The 23,062-nt window shown below is 46.1% G+C and overlaps 1 protein-coding gene across 2 annotated transcripts in view; it reads right to left on the reverse strand.

The window, feature by feature from the left end:
* Nucleotides 1-23,062, reverse strand: part of Dpp6 (dipeptidyl peptidase like 6) — an 812,759-nt gene that overhangs the window by 705,947 nt on the left and 83,750 nt on the right. The window contains exon 1 of one of the 2 annotated variants that reach the window (XM_075955604.1): nucleotides 20,150-20,979. The exons of the other annotated variant lie outside the window; for it this stretch is intronic. Coding sequence (XP_075811719.1) covers nucleotides 20,150-20,200 — 51 coding nt within the window. The 5' untranslated portion in view covers nucleotides 20,201-20,979. Of the gene's footprint in view, nucleotides 1-20,149; nucleotides 20,980-23,062 lie in introns of those variants that run through there. 2 annotated transcript variants of the gene reach the window in all.

Raw genomic sequence — 23,062 nt, forward strand, 5'->3', positions numbered from 1 at the left:
AGAAAGAGAAAAAGAGACTATCTTTCTGTCCTCAGTAGAATAAATTAATTTTTTTCTCAGCCCTTCATTGCCTAAGACAATGGCAGAGATGGGGGGTAGGGTGTGTTCAGGTCCCAAAAATGATGCTGGAGTTGGTGGAGGTGGGCAAAGGGTGGGAGAAGGAGGAGAAAGATTGATCAGAGAATGAATCAAGAGGGCTGCCAGCAGCATTTAATTGAAAAAAAGACTACACCTTTTATACTCTATAGTCGCAAATATGATTAAGTGGAAGACATGGGTCCTGTGAGGTGGGGTGTGGCTTAAGATCGGGAGTTGAAGAATCTAGCATTGGCCAGTCAGGTGTTAATGGAAGGAGAATGACTGTTGGAACCCCCAGGGGAATAGAGACCTTAACCAATTGCCTGCCTTTGGGAAATACTCTGGGGAGCAGGCACTATACTACAGTTTCATCGTCTTACCATATGGGCCTGTTCCCCTTACTAATGCTCTTAAAAGGGAAGCCCTGATGTCCTACTCTTTTCCCATTATACTGCACCATTCTGATTTCTCTGTATTTATTAGCTGAACTCTTGCCCTTAATGGCCTCAGGCTCTGGATCTGAACTGTAGACATTTCATCCTTGGGGTCAGGTGTGTCTAGTAAGTCTCTAACATTTTGTTTCTTGGTGTGATTAGGAGAGCACAATGGGATTCCTGATTCCTTGGAGGCAGGGATTTTTTTTTTCAAAAAATTGTTTTGTTTAGAGTGGCTACCTATCCTTGTTACTAAAGGCCACACAAAATTTCCCAAAGGGAAAGGCCTTGATATTGAGAATCATTAAAAATAAAAGTAAATGTGCCAGAGAAGTGTGACCCACAATATTGCAACGCTGGAACTTTGTCAAACAGCAATGATCACCATGTAGTCCACACCACTTCATAATATGTGTTACCAGGAACACAGACTGTTATAGATCAGAAACTTCTAGAATGTTCTATAAGTCTAATTCCCAATAGGCATATTGAATCAAGACTATGACTCCTTGTGATCTCTGAACTGTATAAACAGAACTGGGTTTGAAATTTGTTCCCTTGTGTGTCAATCTTTAGTACACAATTTAATATCACTGCATTAACTTTAATTATTGATACTGTCTTATCATCTCCATCAAGAGTTGTGAGTCTTTTAATAATTGCTCAAAAGGAGCCGGACCACCTTTCTCCGAGAGCCACTGGTCTGTACTCAGCACACGGCCCACCCCTTGCTCTGCTTTCCTTGAACATTAGTGGAACTCTCCAGAGAAACAAAATAGGCAGGACTGGGGTGTGTGTGTGTGTTGGGGGGGGGGGGCGGGTCATGCATAGACCCATAGGCACAGGAAAAAGAATCATCCAGGAATCTGCTCAAGGAATTTTGGGAGTTGTCAATTCCAAAATCTGCAGGTTCGTTAGCACAGAGAGCGCCAGCCATGGGCACCTATCAGCTGAAGCGTTCCCTCCTGGTGGGACTCCAGACTTCTATTCTCTTTAGGCCTCCGAAGCACTGAACGAAACATACTTACAACTTGCATTTGGTTGGACCACTTGCTCTGTTCAAAAGCTACAAACTGAAGTGGAAGCTTCTTCCTAAACCACCTCACTATGTCCATTCTTTCTGGTGTTTGGCCACCTACCTGGGTACTGAGCAGTCAGGTTGAGGGGTGAAACTACCCATTGCCTTAAGCATTGTAACTGACTTCAAATTCCCTTCCTTGATACGGTTCCTGTTCGTCTGTGGTCCTGATGTATGCTGATCTCTCTCTCTCTCTCTCTCTCTCTCTCTCTCTCTCTCTCTCTCTCTCTCTCTCTCTCTCTCTTCCCGTTTTTGTCAGGTACCCAGAACTGGGGCTCCAGCTGCAGAATCAATCGCATGCCCAGCATCAGGATGGGTGTCCCTAGAGTGGCAGTCTCTCTCTCAGCTAATGGGATTTTAATAATCATCAAACACAAGCCTATGGTATTTTCCTCCTACTTTTGTTTCTGTTCATTCATGAAAGCTGGGCTCGCAGGCCCTTTAGCTGTCTTAAAATAAACCCACTGATGAAAATTACAAGCAGTAACTCTTCCCAGCTCTTGCATCTCACAGCCAAGGCTTATTCAAGCTCAGTTCCTTGTTATTTGGTTCTAAGATCCCATCATTATCCTGTCTCTTTGGTGTCCTTTGCTGGTTGCTCATTTGTTTCACACACCCCATGTTTCAAGTTTCCAACAAGCAAATCTTTACACCTGGGCATGAGAGTCCTTATGCCCTTCCTTAAATGTCTTCCATAACGGTCAAAAATTATAGACTCCCCTTTAAATTCCATTTAAGTTACTCTCTTTCAAAAACGTTCAGATATTTCATCTGTAAGAAATATTCTTAATTATGACATCTCTCTCTGCCATGGAGTGACAAGTTAATGGAAACAGCTCTATCATCTGTCATGTCTTTCTCGAACATATGAGCTTTCAAACACATTTCTCAGTTGTAAAAATCACCCCAGACTGCAATACCTATGCTGAAAGGATAAAAATCCCAGCCTCCTTTCTAAAACGAACGCATTTGGCTTGTCGTTAAACAATTGGCTGTATGATCGGCGGCATTCTGTCAGTTCCTGTGCTAGGAAGCAGGTCCTGGGTGGGGGCAGGGCAGTGCTTTGTACATTCAGGTTTCTAGAATACAGATCGCTCAACACACAGAGCACAGGTGTTGTCTCTGTCGCTCTGTTGTTCTGGAAAACGGCAGAGGGAGAAGGAATCAAGTGCCCACATTGCCAGTCCAGCCCTGCACTGCCTTCCCAAGCACACTCAAGCACAGTTAGCCCTGGAGAGACTTTCCCACCTTCTCTGCTTGTGGAGCGCACCAGCGAGGACGCTGAGAATGGGATCGTCTCGAGTGACACGCTGAAGATGACATGGGAGAATCCGAGATGAGCCTCACTTCTGTTCCCGGTGTGGGAAAATCCTTGTTTCTCTGCCTGTGCAGCCGAGACCCAGGAGCCTTGTCAGATCTAATGACTGACAATTTCAGAGAAACATAAATAGCACTGGTAGACAATGCCCTCTCCCTGTGTTACAGGAGACAGACATGGCTGCTGACCTCACAGTGTTGAGAAAGTGTCAGGTCTTGAATATAGCAGTATCAACACACCGTTGCCTATCTGAGCTGGATGCTGGCTTTCTCTCTATTACCTAAATGACTTCCAGACTGAACTTTCTTGAGCTTCATTGGAAGACTGGAGGTATTACTTATATTTAGAGACCAGCAGGAAGTCTGGTTAGTAAGCAATGATATTCAAAGGGTTGGATGGGTTAGGAAACAGCAGTTCACAGAGGGTTAGTAAGCAGCAGTATACAGAGGGTTAGTTGGGTTAGTAAGCAGTGACATACAGGGGGTTTGCATCCTGCCTGCCACACTTAGCACTGAATGAACAGCAGCCTTCCAAAGAGGCTCCTGAATAGCTTGGCTTGGCAGTTGCTTGCCTCTTTTGCTCAATGCCCTTGAATTTTTCCTTCAGAATTCTTCCTCCCAATGTTGGATGGCAGCTGAAGCTTTGGCTACAGGACACAGAGGTCCGCACCCCAAGTGTCCTGCTCTGGTGTTTTCTTGCTGTTCAACCAGAAAAAGGAAGGAATCCCATCCAACAGGATCCGTTCCCGACAAACCAAACTGACACCTCAGGGACTCAGTATCCGTAAGCTTGGGCATCTGTGATGTCCTGGTCACAATGTTCTGCTTGTGAGACAGACACAAATGAAAAACAAGAGGCTTTACTCTCCTCAGCGAGAACTGGGGGGAAGACATGTCTCCTCTCCCTTTTCTTAGAGAATTTACCTCACAGAACATGTTCATACGGTGTCATCTCTTTGGAACGAATCTTTTTGTGGTTGGATGTTACCTCTGTCAGCCTGTGGAATACATTCCCTGAGTTTTGGAAGCTTCTTTGAAGGAGGAGAACTCTCTTCTTTCCCAGGTTTACAGGCTAGCCTCCTTGTGTACCTTCCTCCAGGATGCAAAGACACCTCCCACCACGGAGACAGGAAAGTGTGATTTTCTTCAGGATGAACCCATACACAGCCAATACAGATGCTCATCTTAACTATCAGATGAGTTTGGATCAACTAATACATGACGGTATCAAAGCATTTTGCTCCGGTACAGAAACTTCTGTTTCTGTGTATCTTGGAAACAGGAATTTAATGGGTTTCATTTCCCTGGCTGCAGAGCGAAGCAGCATTTCTTGCTGCGCCATCTTCGAGCGTACTGCCTGTGAGGTGCCACATTCTGCCTAATGCTTCCTCAAACACTGAAAGTATTATTTGTCTCTATGATCTTTACGGAGAGGATTTCTGAGTTGAGAGAAGATTTGGGTTATAATTACACTTTCCTCAATGGGCTCAACTATAAATATATCTCAGGGGAATTCCAGAAGGCACCTGTTAGGACTCGGAAAACAATATCCTCAAATAAGTTGCTTTGGACCTCAGACTAGGAGCCCCAGAAAGAAGGGCTAGTGATGCAGGGAATGGCTTTCCTATTGATTGCTCTTGACCTAAAGATGAGACACACCAAGAACACAGTTGCTATCAAGTTTTTCTGAAATGCCACTAACCAAGGAAGGCTGAGCTGACGCCACAGAGGAATAAACCGATAATGCATTTATCAAATTATACTTTATCAGTAAAAAAAAAATGGGAGTCAGATATTGGGTTAAGAATCTGAATGATCAGAGGAGTAGAGAAGCCGCCAGTCCCCTCCTCTCTCTGCTGTTCCTCAATCCAAAAGGCTTGAGATCCACTCTCAGCCTTGTCTTACTACTTCCTGTCTCCTGTCTGTCCTCAATCCAAGATCTCTCTGGTTAAGTTTGATTGGCTAGTGGCTAGCTTCACACTCTGACTCCAAGCAAGTTTTATTGTCAGAATACGATCAAATTATCACACAACAATTCAAGGGTCACGCCCACCCGCAGCAGCAAGGACCTCTGTCCCAGGGTACTGCAGATTCCACTCTCTGGTCCACTCACTTCCCCTATGCCTCCTTCAATCTTGTTTGCCACCTTTACTACAAACCACCTCTGAAAGCACTGGAGCCTTGACCATCACACCCCTCTTTAAGCTTCACATTGTGTATGGCTCTTGAGGACTTCTGCATCAATACACTTGCACGCATTTTCTCCAGTGAATTTGCCCATTGTTGGTGTGTTTCACAATCTCCACACTCAAATACTTCCCACAGTCAAATAGCGTTTTTGCTAGGTCAAACCTGCAATGTTAGACACGCTTCTCCGGCTTGTGTTCAACATTTAGAAACTCAAGAAAAGAAAGGGCGAGAAATATTGGTTGACGCTGGCACAAAAGCTATGTGGACAATATTTGTTGTAAAATGAACCTGCAGTGATCCATACTAATCTAGAATTTGTCAGTGGAGAAGAGACTCAGTACACGTTGTTCAGACTGGGTTCTAGGAAGAAATCCACAGGAAACCTAAAGACAACGTCACCATTATGGATGAGATTTTTCAATGTCACCTGAAGGTCCATGTGCTGAATGCTTAGTCACCAGTCTGAGACACTGTTGGGAAGTTATTGTTAACTAGACAAAATTCAGAATCCCCTGGGAAGAGTCCCAGTGAGGCACAGTCCACATTGTATTGCCCTGTAGGCTTGTCTGTGGGGAGTTGTCTTAATTATTAAGTTAACCGATGCAAGAAGACTCAACCCGCTGTGAGTGTCACCATTCCCGAGGCAAGGGTCCTGAACTGTGTAAGAGTGGAGAAACTGAGCTGAGCACAAGCAAACGGGTGATCATGTGTGCATCCATTCTCTTTCTGATCCTCAGGGTAGACGTAATGCAAGATGCTCTTTGAAGTTCCTGCCTTGACTTCCCCAAAATAAGGGATGATAAACTGGAAAGATAAGCTGAAACCCAACAGGGAACCTACTCCCATAGAAGAAATCACCATGAAAAGCTCCATTCCACATTGATTTGCAAGACTGATTTGCAGAGAAACCCCTTTCTCTTCCAGGTTGCTCTTTGTCTGACTCTTAAATCACAGCCACAGAACTTAGCCTCCAATAGGCCTGGTGGAAGAAGGTGAAGTGGGTGTGCTTTGGAAAGGGATCTGGGGACTCAATCCTACTCTCTCCACTCTTTACTCCCTGCCACCATGAGATGAGCAGTTCTGCTCTACCTGGGGACCTGGTGCCCTCCCATGATACTCTGTGCAGGCTCCTCTAACAATGAATATTAGCCACAGCATCAACCTATATTTCTCACCCCTTCTTCTTTACTTGAGCTTCTAGATGTTGAACCCAAGAGGGAGAAGTGTGCCCAACATTATGGGTTTGACATAGCCATTCATATCAGTAGGGCTGAATAACGATGGATCAGAACTTCTAAAACCATGACCCAAATAAGACTTTTGTTTTCTTAACAGCTGCAGATATATCTCAGATATTTTGTCATAGTTATGGAAAGCTGACCGGCACATCTGAATTGTTTTCATTTGGTCCTAATGGAAGTTGATATTTCTCGAACAATAGGTAGCTTTTCGGCTGCCATCAGCTGACTGATCATGGCTTCTCACCCCCACAGTCTTCTCTGCTTTGTCTTGTAACCACAGTGGTCATCGTTTCAGACGCTGCAGTCACCACTCGAGGAGATGGAAGATGGTTCCCAAGCCGTGGAGACCTCCCAATACTCCAGCTCTAATACATCCAGCACAGAATCCATTTCCAGGTGTAACTATTCTGGAAAAACCACTCTACCAATATCTGCACAGTGGTTTTGGAATATGTCTCAGCACTTCTAATGTTTTAGGTCCCATAAAACTTTCAGAATGCTTTAACTCTCTTTGGCATTGTTATTGTAACAGGGAATGTTAGACTTTGCTTAAGAGCATGTCAACATATCTCCTACAGACTCATCAATAAAGGCTCCGTCAGAAACCTTCCTGACTGAGGCTAGGATGGGTGTCCAATCTGTGATAATTAACATTTCCAAGAAGATGCATTAAAAACAGACAAACACACACACACTAAATAATTATAGCTAAAGAATAAAGCCCAGGAGAAAATAATCTGATTTTCCTTCTTTATAACAAACTCCAGACTGAAAGACATCTCCCTCCCTGATTCTACCCATGTAAGCACTATTCTGTGACCCAAATTTAAAATGGAATATTCGCACTAAGGAAAGTCAGCATCTGAGGGTCTCAGCCTGTGTACCATCAGGAAAGTCAGCATCTGAGGGTCGCACAGCCCTTGTACCGTCAGGAAAGTCAGCATCTGAGGGTCTCACAGCCCGTGTACCATCAGGAAAGCCAGCATCTGAGGGTCTCACAGCCCGTGTACCATCAGGAAAGCCAGCATCTGAGGGTCGCACAGCCTGTGTACCATCAGGCCACAGAAAAGGGCACCTTAGATGAGAAAGACACCACTATATCCTCAGGACTGAAAATCAGATGCGAATTTCTCCGAGCAGAGGCTAAAGAAAAAGATACCCATAGTCACACAATGTTTTCTATGTTCTCTGCCAATGTGTGGGCCCTGCACCCCAGCAGTCTCAGATCCTCTGCTGAGCCAGGATTATAATTTGCATGAGCACACATAATTCCTTACTTTTCTTTTTTTTTTTTTGAAAATTTCTCCTTTCATCACAGATATCACACCAACACCTGTTTTCTTATATCATTTAAACTTTTAGTTGTACAAATACATACTCATACATTGCTGATGTTCTTTTTATTAGCAATTTAATTATTGTAATGAGCTCCATCAGGACATTTTCATACATGCTGTGGTAGTTTTAAATGAGAATGGCTCCCATAGGCTCATATATTTGAATGCTTGGCTCCCAGTTGGCAGAACTGTTTGGGAAGGATTAGAAGGTGTGACCTTGTTGTTGAAGGAGGTGTGCCACTAAGGGTAGAAATCCCACCCAAGGCCTAGTCTGTCTGTCCATCTGTCTGTCTGTCTGTCTTTCTCTCTAACTGCTACTTGTGGATCAGATGTAAAGCTTAGAACTATTGCTCCAATACCATGTCTATCTGTTTCCTGCCATGATGATCATGGACTAACCCTCTAGAGCTGAGAGCAAGACCATAGTTAAATGATCCCATTTTCAAGAGTTGCCTTGGTAATGATTTCTCCTCACAGCAGTAGAACAGTAACGAAAACACATGAATACAAGTAATTTTTAATCACATCATTACCCTCTTTTGTTCCCCATCACCACTCTTTTCCTCTTCCCAACAGAACCCATTTTTCTTATGCCTTCCATCTTCATATCTTATTTTCTTTCTTTCTGTTTTTTGTTTCGGTTTTTTGATACACTAAATTTCACTAGGGTTACTTACAGGAGTAAAGGTTAAAGGTTGTTTACAGGATCATGAACACCTCACTTTTAAGCCTGCCTTCTTTTGTATAAGTTTGTGTGATAATGTCAAATCATTAAATTTTGCCAGATAGTATTCTGCTAGCTACATAAAGATAAGTGTATTTATATGTCTTCCCTTTTGATAGAGAGTCAACCAGTTCAGGCTCAAGGTCACTAAAAACACTTCCATCACAAACATCCTTACAAATTTCTCATTGGGGGAACATCTGACAGGGATTCTCTTGAGAAACACTCAGAAGTTGACAACTAGCTAGTAAGTATAGCCTCAACCTTTACCCCCTATGAAGTCTCCAAGTCTGAATGTCCCTCCCCGCCAGCTGTGCACACAGACACACAGGGGCTCCTTGTTAAACAGTCCTAGAAATTTTTCTAAAACCTTAGACTTCACTGGGTGTTTTCTCATTGTGACTCCAATTGTCCCCTTTCTAACTTATGCTAATGAAGCTGAATTTTTGTAAAATTTCATCTGTCTAGAGAAATATTTTCCACAGCTCCAGAGTAAAGACTGGGCTGGCCTTGCAGTGAGGACAGAAGCCGGACAACATTCTCCCATTTTCAAAGACAGGCAGTCCCAGGAAGCCTTTCTCGGTGGCTGAGGTAGGGCAGCAGCGCAGGCAGGTAGGGTCGTCTTCACTGTCAATCTGACTGGATTGGGAGCCACCCAGGAAACACATGTCTGCCTGTTTCCAAAGAGGCTTAGCTAAGGAAGGAAGATCTACCCAAAGGTTGGCTGGATGGACCCCGTAAGAGAAGAACAATGCCAGCCCAGCATCAGCTCTCATCTCCTGGATTCCTAACTGGAGAGACCATAGGACCCACTGCTTCCCACTCTCCCAGCCAGAGCTGCTGACCCACCATTGTGGGCGCCAACCCCCAGAACCGGGGGCCCAAACCTTCCCTGCTCACTTGCATTGCATTTGATGGTTGTTCTGCCACAGCAAGAGATAGGGAGCTAACACGCTGGATTCTCATTTATGCCCATTGCTGTGAGACAACGAAGGTCTTCTTTCTTCCCTACTAGAAGATTCTAATAAGCAGATGGTGTCAGTAACAGCAAAAATGTCCATGCCTGCAGCTGTTGCCGAAGAGGCTGGAGATGCTGCGAAGGCAGAGTCAGGAAGAGGTGGTTCAGAAGCTCCCCATTCAGAAGCTCCTCGGAGCCTTGCCCATCTTCTGGGATATGTGTGTTTCTTTACATGATTAGAAAAGGGAGAATTTTGGAACAGATCATGAGCTGCAAAGAATTATTTTTACATGTGCTAAATTTCCTTTTGCCTCAGCACTGAGAATCTAGGGTACAATCAAGGCACTTTGCAGGAACAAAGGCACATGCAATTGTTGGTTTTGTTTATGTGAGTTCGTGGCTGGGAATTTTCACTACAGGCTCTTCATATACAAACAACATCAGGCAATAACAAGTATTTGAAGTAAGTTTTCTGTTTCCTAAAAGATAGTGTCGTCTAGCCACGGTAGAGGTGGGGAGAGAGGGCAAGTGTCTAGTTCTTAGCTGCAATTCCAGTGAAGACACTGCCAGCCCCAGCGTCTCCTCCAGGTCATGCCCACAGCAATTGCAGCCAGTGCAGCTGGTTGGTGCAGGGCCAACCTGACTCCATAGCCAGCTCAGCATGTCAGCAGCGCCCTTTGATTTTCTCAGATGAGTATCACTCAACTGGAAACAGGAGTATCCTTGGCACCCCTGTCTTAGCGCAGTGCTGTTATTTTTATTTAATAGCTGGGAAGTCAAGCAATCAAAGTGATGGTGTCCACCACGTCTTTTACCCAGCAGAGGTGGAGCTGTGCCTGACAGAGTGAGCACAGACTATTCCAGGGATGTGTGGGCACCGTGGATGGGGTGTGAGCTAGGTGTAGAACAAAGCTAAAGTGTGTACACACTATTGACTACCCTGCCTGGGTCGTAATGCATATTTGTGCCATCTAGTTTCTGTTTTTGGGTGTGTGCATGTGTGTGTTCATGTGTGTGTGTGTGTGTGTGTGTGTGTGTGTGTGTGTGTGTGTTCGTGTGTGTGTGTGTGTGTGTGCATGCCAGGGGTCAACCTCCACTGTCATTCTTCAGGCGCATTCCACCCTGTTTTGTGACAGCATCTCACTGGCCTGGAGTTAGCAAGGCAGTTTTGACTGGTTGGCCAGTGAGCTCCAGGAATCTCCCCGTCTCTCTCCCCAATACTCACAGCACCATGCCTGGATTTCTCACAGGGGTTCTGGACACTGGATTCAGGTCTCCATGCTCATGAAGCAAGCCCTTCACCAGCCAAGGTGCACTTTCTCCCGTTTACCTACTTTCTTTCTTTCTTTCCCTATAAACAGTGGCACCCAGCGATGATAGAAAGGGGAGGAGGTAAGGATGGTGGTGGGGAAGGCCAAGGCCAGCAGTGTCTGTGTCCTGGAATGAAAGGTCACTTTTGCAGCATGTCCTAAGACAACACTAAAAAGACAGAAGTACAATCACTCTTGACTAAGGAGGGGAGCCCGAATGGGACTTCATAATTCATGGAAAATTCTCGAACCTGTTCTGCTGGTCCTACTACCTTTACCTCCAGAGTCTCTGCTACTGCTACATTGCTTCCATTTGGTTGGAAATAAATTTTCAGGTGGGCCTTAGACAAGGTCAAGGGCCCTGAGGTCTCAGAGGGTAAAGGCGTTTGCTGTGGAGCCCGAGGACTTGGTTTCAACCCCAGGAATCCCATGGTAGAAGGAGAGAACCAAACAACCGCACGCTGTCCTCTGACCTCCACAGGTGAATTATGGCATTGGTGAGAGGGGGGTGGAGAGGAGAAGTTAATTTAAAACAGATAAAGGAAGGGGCTGGAAAGATTGCTCAGTGGTTAGAGCACTGGCTGTTCTTCCAGAGGACCAGTGTTCAGTTCCTAGCACCCACATGACTTGACTGTGCACTTGCCAGGAGCTTTCTCAGTCAATGTTCTGATTATGTCCTCTGGCCTGATGACAATGTGCACAGGCCTCTGCCCCAGCAGCAGGTGAGAAGCACCCTTATCCTACTCTGTTGGACATAGCCTGGATAACTGACTCCAAGTCCTCTGAGCATGAGGCATTGGACAAAATGGTGGTGCTGTTGTGGGGTTGAAAATTTCCATTCTCAATGAGTGAGTCTCAACTGTCCATCTCATAGATGCCCCTGGGTTTCTTCCAGAGGGTTCTATAACACAGTCATTCTAAAACCCACTGTGCTCTTGAGGAGAGTGTTTCCCATCCTCAGGGGGAGAGAAATTGGATGGTAAAGGGGTGCTGGCTGGCCCTATGTGCCCTTGCTGGCTTAGCACAGTGTAGGCATGGGACATACAGGGTCTAAGCTTGTGGTTCAGCTCTGATGGAGGAGGGTCATCTGTCTATGTATTATTTTCATTGATTAATAAAGAAAACTGCTTGGCCTGATAGGTCAGAACATAGGTGGGTGGAGTAGACAGAACAGAATGCTGGGAAGAAGGGAAGTGAGGCAGACGATACAGCTCTCCTCTCCAAGACAGATGCAGGTTAAGACCCTTCCCGGTAAGCCACCTCCTCGTGGTGCTACACAGATTAATAGAAATGGGTTAATCAAGATGTGAGAATTAGCCAGTAAGAGGCTAGAGCTAATGGGCCAAGCAGTGTTTAAAAGAATACAGTTTCCATGTAATTATTTTGGGTAAAGCTAGTCGGTGACCGGGAGCCAGGAGCTGGGCCGCAGCCTGCTGCTCTTTCAACACAGGTCCTCCTAGGTGCCCTCTTGCTAACACTGGTTCCTACAACCAAAAGACTTCACTAAATTCTCCTACACTGTAAATGTACTTTAAACTATTAAATTGAAGTAAAACAACAGCCCCTTTGTATTTCAGTGTGGTGATTTCTCAGGAAATTAGGAAACAACCTTCCTCAAGACCCAGTAATACCACTTTTGGGTATATATCCAAAGGATGCACAATCGTGCTACAAGGACATGGGCTCAACTATATTCATAGCAGCTTTGTTTGCCATAGCCTGAACCTGGAAACAACATAAATGCCCCTCAACTGAAGAATGAATAAGGAAAATGTGGCACATTTACACAATGGAGTACTACCCAGCAGAAAAAATAACGACATCTTGAATTTTGCAGGCAAATGGACGGAGCTAGAAAACATCATTTTGAGTGAGGTAACCCAGACACAGAAAGACAATTATCATATGTACTCAATCACAAGTGGTTTTTAAACATAAAGCAAAAAAATGTCTACAAATCACAATCCCAGAGAATCTAGACAACAATGAGGACCGTAAGAGAGACATACATGGATCTAATCTACATGGGGAGTAGAAAAATACAAGATCTCCTGAGTAAATTGGGGGATGGGAACCTTGAGAGAGGGTTCAAGGTGGGAGGGAGAGACAGGAAGGGGAACAGAGAAAAATGTAGAGCTCAATAAAAATCAATAAAATTTAAAAAAGAGCTTAACCAATCTATAGATTCAATGCAATCCCCATCAAAATCCCATCAAAATTTTTCACAGATCTGGAGAAGACAATAAATAATTAACTTTATATGGAAAAACAAAAAACCCAGGATAGCCAAAACAATCTTATACAATAAAGGATCGTCTGGAGGCATTACCATCCCTGACTTCAAACTCTACTACAGTATTGAAAACAGCTTGGTATTGGCATAAAAACAGAGAAGTCGACCAATGGAATCGAATAGAAGACCCTGACATTAACCCACAAACCTATGAACACCTGATTTTCGATAAAGGAGCTAAAAGTATACAATGGAAAAAAGAGAACATCTTCAACAAATTGTGCTGGCAAAACTGGATGTCAACCTGTAGAAGAATGAAAATAGATCCATATCTATCACCATGCACAAAACTCAAGTCCAAATGGATTAAAGACCTCAATATCAGTTCGAACACACTGAACCTGATAGAAGAGAAAGTGGGAAGTACTCTACAACACATGGGCACAGGAGACCACTTCCTACGTATAACCCCAGCAGCACAGACATTAAGGGCCTCATTGAATAAATGGGACCTCCTGAGACTGAGAAGCTTCTATAAGCAAAGAACACTGTTGCTAAGACACAAAGGCAACCCACTGACTGGGAGAAGATCTTCACCAACCCCGCAACTGACAAAGGTCTGATCTCCAAAATATATAAAGAACTCAAGAAACTAGACCGTAAAAGGCTAATCAACCCAATTATAAAATGGGGAACTGAACTGAACAGAGAATTCTCAACAGAAGAAGTTCAAATGGTCAAAAGACACTTAAGGTCATGTTCAACTTTCTTAGCGATCAGGAAAATGCAAATCAAGACAACTTTAAGATACCATCTTACACCTGTCAGAATGGCTAAAATCAAAAACACCAATGATAGCTTTTGCTGGAGAGGTTGTGGAGAAAGGGGTACACTCATCCATTGCTGGTGGGAATGCAAACTTGTGCAACCACTTTGGAAAGCAGTGTGGTGGTTTCTCAGGAAATTCGGGATCAACTTACCCCTGGACCCAGCAATACCACTCTTGGGAATATACCCAAGAGAGGCCTTATCATACAACAAAAGTATATGCTCTATTATGTTCATAGCAGCATTGTTTGTAATAGCCAGAACCTGGAAACAACCTAGATGCCCTTCAATGGAAGAATGGATGAAGAAAGTATGGAATATATACATATTAGAGTACTACTCAGCAGTAAAAAAGAAGGACTTCTTGAATTTTGCATGCAAATTGATGGAAATAGAAAACACTATCCTGAGTTACGTAAGCCAGACCCAAAAGGAGGAACATGGGATGTACTCACTCATATTTGGTTTCTAGCCATAAACAAGGGACATTGAGCCTATAATTAGTGATCCTAGAGAAGCTAAATAAGGAGAACCCAAAGAAAAACATAAGGCATCCTCCTGAATATTAACTTTCATCAGGCGACAGAGACAGAGACCCACATTGGAGCACGGGACAGAAATTTCAAGGTCCAAATCAGGAGCAGAAGGAGAGAGAGCACGAGCAAGGAACTCAGGACTGCGAGGGGTGCATCCACACACTGAGGCAATGGGGTTGTTCTATCGGGAACTCACCAAGGCCAGCTGGCCTGGATCTGAAAAAGCCTGGGATAAAACCGGACTCGCTGAACATAGCGGACAATGAGGACTGCTGAGAAGTCAAGAACAATGGCAATGGGTTTTTGGTCCCACTGCCCGTACTGGCTTTGTGGGAGCCTAGGCAGTTTAGATGCTCACCTTACTAGACCTGGATGGAGGTGGGTGGTCCTTGGACTTCCCACAGGGCAGGGAACCCTGATTGCTCTTTGGGCTGACGAGGGAGGGGGACTTGGTTGGGGGAGGGGGAGGGAAATGGGAGGCGGTGGCGGGGAAGAGACAGAAATCTTAAATAAATAAATAAATAAATAAATAAATAAATAAATAAATAAATAAATAAATAAATAAATAAAAGAGCTTAACCATTTTACACATAAACACAACTTAAAACCAAACAAACACAGCCAGGCAGTGGTGGTGCATGCCTTTAATCTCAGTACTTGGGAGGCAGAGGCAGGCGGATTTCTGTGAGTTTAAGACCAGCCTGGTCTACAAGAGCTAGTTCCAGGACAACCTTCAAAGCTACAGAGAAACATGTCTCTAAAACAAAGTTTAAAAAAAAGAAAGAAAAATAAAACAAAAAAACCCCCACTTAAATCTATAGTAGTAAGTAAGTAAGTAAGAAATAATGAGTTAAAGTCAACTATACAGTGTGACTTGTGAGAGCTGAGTCACCAATAATTACTGTTTATAGCCAGCATGTTCAGAATGGTGCCATGAACAGACCAGACTCCTTAAGACTTCCAGAGTAGTTGTGTGGCCCTTTACATGTTAAAATGCAAATTAATTTATTATAACGAAAAAGAAAGACATGAAACAAATGTTCTGAGGCGAATTAATTTTCCTCTCCAAATTAAAAGGGCATGGAGGCCAGAGTTACCGCCTTCCATGAAGTAGGTAAACCCTTTGACTTTAGGATAAAAATGTATATGGAAGCCATCTCTCAGGCTGCCATAGCCATCTCTCAGGCTGTTCAGCCTGTTATAACTTGAAAGAATGTTTCCAGACAATAGAACACCAAACTTTGCTCCCAAGCTCAGTCTTTCCTGAATGGGCTTCCAGAAAGTTCTCCTAACCTTTTGGTTAGCAGACACCCCCAGATGAGCGGCGCTGGAGAACCTCCAGCAGTGGCCTTCGTGCTTGGCCGTAATGTCTCACAGCGCACCACTCCCCTCCATGATAACAGCTCAAGCACTAATGGCGAACAGGAACAGAGCAGAGTGGTTCCAGGAAGGGGAGTGGCTTTGTGCAACAAGTCACTAATTTAGCATATTGATTGGTCCAAACACAGGGACCCAGAGGCCACATAACTAAAGGCCTTGCTCAGGCTCAGGAGAAGACAGGACAGCCCTCTCCACTCAAGTTCTAAGACAACTTATAAAGAATCCTCAACTGACTGCTTGTTTCTGATTTTGAGAATTTCTTTGTGTTAATTTTACCAACTTCTGTGTGTGTGTGCGTGTGTGAAGGTCAACCTCCTTCCTATGCCTGTCTCAGGATCCTCTACTTTGTTTGTTGAGACAGGGTCTCTCCCTAGAACTAAATTGCATGCCTAGGAAGCTCTGGGGATCCCTCTGTCTCTACTTGTCCAGGGCTGTTATTCCAGAGGTGTGCCCATGCCCCACTTTTGACATGGATCTTGGACTCAAGTCATGCTTACACACTTAGATGGCAATTGATTCCCAACTGAGACATGACCCCAGCCCCCAACTTGGCACATTTTTGCTTGTGGATCATCTATTTAAGATGCTCCTGCTCCTGGGAAGTTGTGTGTAGCATGGACGGATGTCTAGCTGGCTTCCCTACATAGACAGGAAGCTGTATTTTAGGAAGAGTGCTGAGAAGGAAGCTGCTAAGAAGAGATGCTGCAGAGTCAGGAAGCAGGGGAATCGACCTGAGTCTCCTCATTCGGCACACAGGGAAAATGCTCAGAAACCTGGACCTTCTTTTTCAGAAGGCACAACCTCCCCAAACACTAAGTAGCAAAGGCTGTGTTGATAGCCACCATGAGGAGCTTCACATCACCGAGGAATGGGGGGGCAGTGGCAGGGTTGCCAATAAGGGACAGAGAAACCCTTTATCCAAGAGAGGCTACATCCTTATAATTCATCTCCCAAGCAGAATTATTTTCAGGGAGGGGTCCAAAGAAGGGTGTGGCCTAAAATCCACAAAGCCTCTCTGCTCATTCTACCCACTATATGTGGACTGTTTTGGTCACTGGCGTCCACGAGCCTGAAAGAAAGAAAACCCCGACTTTGGACAGTTCTGGTCCAGGAGCATCACTCAAAGCAGGAAGGGGAAAACAGTGCATGTGAGCCGTTGCTGGACTCACAGCGTGACAGAAACACGTAGCCAGTGACAAAAAAACATGTTCTGGGGGCCAGAAGACACAAGGAAAGCTTTAGTTCTTCCTGTGCCAAGAATTCCCAGGCCCCAGCTTCCTTTAATGCTATTGTTGATTGGCCATGAGTCTCAACAGTCCAGGAGTCTTGCAGATCTCGGGGCCCTGAAGAAACACAGAGACCCTGCTCTCCTCTCACTCACCAAGGCAGGCACTGAGGACCAGAGCAAGCCCCTAGACTTAGTTCTCAACCATTGTTTACCCAGCAACCCAGCATCAGGGTAAAGCTCACAGGCACAGAGCAGGAAGATTTAACATGAAGCAATGGCCTTTATATGTAAAACTGCCCACCAGACCTACTTCCAGAGGAGACAGCCCTCAATGTTAGTGCAATAGCAACGTATCAACAATAAAGGGACACCAGAGTGCACGCTGAGGGCCTAAGATGTTTCAAGAAAAGACTTCATCGAAGTAGCATTACTTTCAAAATAATCTTTTGTTCCATAAGAACAAAATGTCTTGATTTCTCTCCCAGTGTGTGCCATGGTGAGTTGAAGGATTAGTCTGTTAATATTCCGAGCATTCGAAGTTTGTGAAGTAGATGTCTGTCAACAGTGGAAGGGAAGCTGAGGCTTGCACTCACCCGTGCCATTTCTTTTCATCCATTGACTAGCACAAAATAAGACCAGGGAGCACAACCACACATTTGCCTTCTCTAAGCCACCCTACTGCAATTGGAGATGAACTTCTAAAATAATGTGTAGAGAATACAATCTGTGGGTAAGCATGAGTCTTCAGCTAGGCAATGTGCTGTGGTCAGGGCCAGCCAGGGACTGTTGTCTAGTCTTTGTGGGGCTCCTGGTGATGCATGGGTCTGCAGACCTGGGAGGGTGCACACAGAAACACATGTGGGAACAGCTGGCTGAAGAGGCTTGCAGCGCATGGCTGTGACTGTCTGGAGTCCTCACAGCCCACTGGGAGGGTCAAGCTTGCTCTGCCTCCCTGTTCATGAAATCAGCTCTAAGCACATAGTGCTGAGGCTTGCTTGTCTGTCTCTGTGCACAGGTGGATGCCCTGAAACCACTCATTGGGAGGCCTTCTGCTGCTCTCTGAGGCAGTGAGATGTCCGAGCACTTGCCTGTCAGAACCAGGCATAAACCACGCCGTTATCACAGTGAATGTTAAATATCACCTAAATTCCAATCAAACCTGGAGTGCCAAGAACTGCCAGCCATCAAACCCAGGCGAGGCAGTGATTAACAAGCCTTCCAGGGCAACTGGTGGAAAAATTAGGAATCCACAAGCCCCAAATTAGCGGAGCAAGCGTGGAAGCCTCATTCTATGGAAGCCACAGAGACTTGGTGGGAGCATGGTATTCAAATGAGTTACAAACCAGACTCTTACTTATCGACTTAAGAGTTGATAGAGCATTTAAAAGTATAGCGAGCTTGCATCTCATCTTGCTCTCGTTCCAACAGATGATGGGTAAATGCTGGTTGCTGCAGAATCCCTGGGCTCGGTTCGACTGACTCTAATGACAGTAATAACCAAGGCAGAGATGGGGACGGGGAAGAGGATGAGTATAGGTGTCACGTGGGTAACCATATTCAAAGAGCAAGCAAGATACACGATGAGCAAGCTTTCTCCAGCCCAGAGAGTGAAGAAAGCGCTTCACGAATCTTTAAGAGCTACACAAAGATATCTTATACTACAGCATCCCGTGCCAGCTAGGATTAGAAACACTCATTTGATAACAGATTTCTATGACCACCAATAACATGCTATGTACAGAAGTAATCTTAATCCATGTCTATAGCCTCATACCTACATGCTCTGGTTCTATCAGCAGGCTATGACAGGGTCTGCAAAGGGACCATGGTGTGGGTAGGCATTAGACAGTGGGTATGCTTAATACACACTTATACCCTTTTTATACAAAAATATGCTGATTATCATAACAGACCAAAAGAAGGCTGAAGAAATTAGGAAAGCAGGTGTATCTTCACAAACAGGCAACTAAATCGGTTAGACCCAGAAGAGGCGCCCAATGAAGGCTTGTGGAGTGCGGTATCAACACAGTTCTCAGTCACATCACAGTAGGACAGCCAATCTTTCTGTCCTAAAGTCAGGCTCTGAGCTAAGCCTGCAGCTTTCCTGTGCCAGGCAACAGGTGCCTTGCTGAGGGTAGGAGACTTTTTACCATCAGAGCACAGTCTTTTTTTTTTTTTTGTCTCCCTCCGTTTAAAGAGAGACTTCAAGTTGGGCAGACTGGTTCTCCCAAGCATCCCTCCCCACCAGCGTACTCCAGACTCAACCCACTTTTGTAAACAACTCCAGGCCTTGCTAGAGAAGCATTCTTCCATTGCTTTGCTGGTTGTTCTGAAGTAGCATGTCAATCCTTGCTCTCCCCTGCCTCATACAAAAAGCAAAACCCACATGGTAGCACATGGGGGTCTCATCCCATATCAACACCTCAAGGGCTAAAACATCACTCAAGCAAACACACCCACAGGATTTCTGCTCAACTCTCAACTCGATGGCAATCTCCCTGTCCTTACCAAAAGAATCCTGCATTCTGACCTCTTGGGTCCATACCTCAGGCCACTGGCACTAACGGCAGGGGTACTGATGTCAGATAAGTCAGCCACAAGCAGGCTGGGGTCATCTTACTGAGAAGGCAGGGCAGTGGTCCTCAAGTTGACAGCGTTGTCACTGCCAAGATGTCCCTTGACCCACAGTCCTGAGGTTTGGGGCATCCCCAGAGGTCTTCTATCCTTCAGAAGGACTTGTAATCACTGCCCCCTACCGTAGAGACAGTTCTCTTTGGAGCAAACATCTTTCCCAAATCTGGGGAACAGGCTCTGCCTGCCTGGCAGCTGTAAATGTGGTGTTTGCCTCCAGGGCAAAGGTACACACATTGAAGGCTGAAACCCCACAGGTCTCAGCCCTGACTTGCACCCAGGAGACCAGGGAGGGCATTAGGGCCCAGAGCCACTTCCTGTCTGAAGAGACCTCCCTTCCCTGTGCTTGCCACAGAACAGCCCTGAGGATGTATTTGAAACTCAGCAGACATAGGCAAGAAAGCAGACTGTGCCCAAAAAGCAACAAAGCCACATGCCCAGAAGACAGCAACCACCAAACCACCAACTTCCCATTTGCCAACAGATGCTGGCTCATTCACACCCTCAGGTTCGAGTGGGAAGTCCTGCAGTGTGTGAACACCAACCAGGTCTCCGACTTCCCGGGGGAATTGAGGACTCCTGAGGTCTGCCCCACAACACATTGCCTCTCAGTGTGGATTCCCACCCTGCGAACCATAGCACTCACCATCACGTTGCCCTGCATCTTAGCAGTCTTGATCATTGCCTTTTCCTTCATTCTGTCCCAAGTCTTGAACCTGACTTCTGGTCCAGAGAAGAGTAACTTAATCCATTGTTCTGGTGAGGACCCAAGTAAGGACTGGAGCCGTGATTACTGGGTGGAGATGGCCGTTTTGAAGAAAACACAATTCTGCCGCCGCGTCCTGGTTTTCCTGTCCCTCTGGGTTCACAGGTAGATCCCACTGAAATCAACTCTTCCCAGTCGCTACCAGGAAAGCAGAATCAGGAGCCAGGTGCTGGGGGGTGCGGCTTGTAACAAAAAGCAAGCTGGGAGCTGCGGAGCGAGGCTGTGGCTGCCTAAGAGCAAAGGCGTGCGTGTCCTCAGAGCTGGCTCTCAACACGCTGTGAGTGACAGCGGCGTGGCAAGTGCCTTGTGCACTCCAGGACTCTGGGCGGGGATGCTTGGCTGGCAGCGCAGGTCCCCAAGGGCGGCGACACCCAGAAGTCTGTGTGTGTGTGTGTGTGTGTGTGTGTGTGTGTGTGTGTGTGTGTGTACACACGCGTGCGCGTGCTGGCCTCAGTCTCTGCTGAGCAGGACCTGGAAGCCCCAGGCTGCAGCACGCTTCATCTAGCTTAGCTGCCAGGGGGATCAGCCAGCCAGAGGGTGACTACAAACAGGCTCCAGGGTGATCTTTGTGGGTGGAGCCGGACCCGCTATTAGGAGGGATGAACAGGCACCAGCCCCAGGCTGCGTGCCCCGCAGAGCAGGGAGCAGTGGCGCAGGGAGCCAGACTCTACACGTTCGCTAAGAGTCTGGCGGAGGAGCTAGGGGCAAGCGGGAGGAGCCTGCGTGGCAGCTGATAAATAATGTGGTTTCGGGTTACTATGGGACACACGTGATATCTCCATGGTTGCACCAGGGCGCCTTGCAGTCAGTCAGTGGCTGTGGCAGTGAGTACTGCACTCTCCTGAACCACATGTTGGGTCCTTAGAGTTCCATCCTGGCGCCTGCTACCCCAGCCTAGTCACTGCCCTCCAGACCTCCGCCCAGCCACAGTCCTGCCAGTGCCTTTGTTTCTTCAGCACATCTCTCAGGCCAGCACCCCCCTCCCAGGGTAGAGCCCAGTGGAACTCCAAACCCACTTCTATTTCCCCAGCTTTCTCTCAGGGTGGCCAAGTCTAGATCGTCAACCCAAAGCGCTCCCAGGTACATTCACAATCACCACGTTTGTTCAGAGTTATTCCACACATCAGGGAGCTCCAGTGTATGTGTGCAGAAGGCTGGCACGTTCTTTTACAGCTGGACCTAGAACAGCGCTCCAAAACACAGCCAAATGCAGGCTTGTGGAGGTGTGCGAAGGGCGCCCCCGCCTGCCAGGGAAGGGCAATGGCGGGAGTCAGTTTCGGAAACTTCTTTTCGCCTTTTTAACACACAGGCGCACGCACGCACGCACACACACACACACACACACACACACACACTTCTGTAAAAGGGAAACAGGAGGCTCAAGCTGATTGCTGTACAACGAATGGGTACAATACAGTGTGTAAGTATGCGTAGAGCGCAATCGCCCGCACCCGGAGTCTTGGGTAGCTGGTATGCAGGTGTAAACAGCAGATCTGGGCTACAGAGAAGAATGGAGGAGGTAAACTGAGGAAAACACTTGGAAAGCAGCCCGTGAAGGATGCCTCTCTACACTGTAGGTATGGTCTCTTCTGGAAATAATTCCTTCTGTTAGGGTTTTTTTTCTTTCCTGGTCACCACAGCAAGATACTATAAGCAGAAATACACTCTGCCAAAGCCAAAGGCCCAGGATAAAGCCCTCCCAAAACACTAGGTGTCCCCCTACAATGGGTGGACTTCTTCTGGTCCCACAGAAAGCCTCTGGGTACCCAGAGTGGCTGAAGGAGGGAGGCGGCTTTCTGGGGTCTCTGTAAGGACGGTGATTCCACTCTTTGGGCCTCTTCTTTCTTTCCTCCACTAGCTCCTGACCCCTACTTTACCTCATTTCCTCCAGGGTTATAGCATGGGGATCTGAATCAGGGGTAGGCAAAGATTTCAGGCCATAGAAGATTCAGGTTACCACTAGATGGTTTGAATGAGAAATACCCTATAGTTTTGGGCAATTGAATAACTTGCTACCCAGTTGGCAGGGCAGTTGGGAGAGGTTTAAGTGGGATAACATTGCTGGAGGAAGTGTGCTACTGTGGGGAGGACCTTTGACGTTAAAAGCTTCTCTAGAACCTCCACCTCACTCTCTCTGTTTGCATCCGAAGAGATGAGCTCTCAACTTCCTGTTCCTGTCACCATGTCTTCTGTTTGCAGCCACACCTCCCATCCATAACAGACACATTTCCCTGGAACCATAAGCCAAAATAAACTCTTTTAAGTCACTCTGGGTGGAGTGTGGTATCTCATCATGGCAACAAAAAAGTAATCCATTCAGCTGTTCACACCGGGCACAAGGTGGGGGAAACAAAAAAAAAATGTTTTTCACCGTGCCGTATTCATTGCACCCGTTAAATTACCACTGGAAATGGAGGATGTACAAAATCCTCATGTCTAAGAAACCAGGAAGGCTGAGTGTTTGCCCCAAACAATCACCCAACAGTCACGAGCCCTGCTGTTCTGGGCTCTTTGAGTGCCATTCTTTCTACCCATTGTCCGAAGACTACAGGAAAGTAACACTGAGTGAGAGGTAAACCTAAGGAGCCAAAATGGAAGGGGATAAGGCAGCCTGGAGGTTCTGAGCACGTGACTGTGCTTATTCCTTCCCGGTAACTCGTCTGCTTCAGCCAGTGCCTTGTGGGATGTCAGGGGTAAAGAAGTGAGGATCATCAGGACCGACTCCATGAGAAAGAAAGAAGGAGGGAGAACAAGAAAAAAATTGCTTAAAATGGGATGACTACCAACTTTCCT

Source organism: Microtus pennsylvanicus, chromosome 21 (assembly GCF_037038515.1).
Source record: "Microtus pennsylvanicus isolate mMicPen1 chromosome 21, mMicPen1.hap1, whole genome shotgun sequence".
Taxonomy (NCBI): Eukaryota; Metazoa; Chordata; class Mammalia; order Rodentia; family Cricetidae; genus Microtus; species Microtus pennsylvanicus.